This window comes from Otolemur garnettii, unplaced genomic scaffold (assembly GCF_000181295.1).
Source record: "Otolemur garnettii isolate 467f Iridium unplaced genomic scaffold, OtoGar3 scaffold00016, whole genome shotgun sequence".
In the NCBI taxonomy this organism is placed as follows: domain Eukaryota; kingdom Metazoa; phylum Chordata; class Mammalia; order Primates; family Galagidae; genus Otolemur; species Otolemur garnettii.
The window spans coordinates 9,333,367-9,334,973 of NW_003852411.1; the positions used below are offsets into that span (position 1 = coordinate 9,333,367).

At 43.5% G+C, this 1,607-nt stretch overlaps 1 protein-coding gene across 1 annotated transcript in view; it reads right to left on the minus strand.

The window, feature by feature from the left end:
• CUNH1orf21 (chromosome unknown C1orf21 homolog) overlaps positions 1-1,607 on the minus strand; it is a 233,649-nt gene that overhangs the window by 22,561 nt on the left and 209,481 nt on the right. The window contains exon 5 of the mRNA XM_003785627.3: positions 317-377. Coding sequence (XP_003785675.1) covers positions 317-377 — 61 coding nt within the window. The remainder of the gene's footprint in view (positions 1-316; positions 378-1,607) is intronic.

A 1,607-nucleotide genomic window follows, 5' to 3' on the forward strand; every position in this document is an offset into this window, starting at 1 on the left:
AGCAGGCAGGAGACAGATGCACAGTGATGTGCGGTGATAAGAGTGATCTGTCTAGGCAAAGGGGACTTCTTAGTCCCCATCTGACTTTATACACTTTTAACACACCAGGGAGCCAGGATCCCTGGAGGCCCCCTTATAGTTTAAACATTCTTACACACATTTTTTTTTTTTTTTTGGAAGAAGAGGGAATGATTTTTCATTTCAACCTCTTACAAAAATAGCTTTAAAACAGAAATAGGGATATCACTGCCCCCCGCAGAGGAGGCCATTAGTGTCTTTCCCTTGCAACATGGAGTTGATTTATTTCACATCTTACCTTTTCAATTTTTTCATCCAGCATTCTGAAGAATTCTTGTTGGCTTTCTGAGATGTGCATGCTGAAAAACAAAGAGTAGTGGGTGCATGTTTCAGTGCGTTCTTAAAACCTGGCCCCCTCAAATGAAAAACGCGGGGTCTCTGAACTCTGGGGCATACAAGTATTTCATGCAGGCTTTCCCACTGAAATACTCTGAAGTGATAGTTATCTTAATAGGATAAATGTCACTGTATTAATCCTGCAAATAAATGTGTTTCATAACAGTCTTATCAGAGCCTATGACTTAAGGAATACCCTTTCCTTTCCATGTACAGGTGCTATTTATAGCACTGGGAGCTGCATGCCCATTTTTTTCTTCAGATACTCATTTAAGGAAAAAAAAAAAAAGATGGCCATGCAGCATATGGTGTATTTCACCCCTGTACATAACATAAAAAGAAAATGCATCCTTGTTATTGTATGGACATGTGTATTTTATAAAGGGTGTCCGCATCAGCATGATGCCCAGCTGGCTGCAGAGGTGTGGGCCGGTGGCGAACAGGCTGAGAATATACAGACAACCCAGCTTTGCCCCTGAACACTTTCTGCACTGGCAGCAGCAAAAAAGCCTCTTTGGAACTGAAATTCCACTGCAATGTGGGAGCAAGTCAGGATATGTGGCTGGGTAGCACCTGGCCTGTTTTTCTGCTTGTCCTATGTCGTCTAAATGCCTGCTTGGTGAGTGGCTTCATGCGGTTGGTAGAGACAAAGAGAAGGTGAGGAAGGCGAAGGCCGATTACAGATGGGAGGGGCATGGGGCAATGGGGGCCTCAGTGGTGACACAGCCTCGGTGACAGTTGTTTCTACCTATGGAATAGCTGTGGATGTTCCAAGGAGGTTCAGGATGTTGGGTGAGAGACAAACCTTGCACGGCGTTGTTTTCAGTTACTGCTAGTGCGCCTTGCTTGTGTCTGTGGGAGAGGGATAGAGGGAGGCTCTGGATTGGCCTTCAAGTCTCAGTGTGGTGAGAAGACCAACTGATCTACTCTCAGCCTGATGCCTTATGCTACAGGGGAACCAGGGAAGGATGCAAGTGACCTGAAACTCTTCAGGCCTCCCATGACCAACAGAAGAGGTCTTCTCCTGTATATAGAATCAAAATTTAAAATCTATGAGCACAATAACATCCTAAGTTCTTTTTCTTTCTTTCTTTTCTTTTTCTTTTTTATGAAATCATCCCTGTGTACATTAATGCAGTCATGGGGTACAATGTGCTGGTTTTATATACAATTTGAAATATTTTCATCAAACC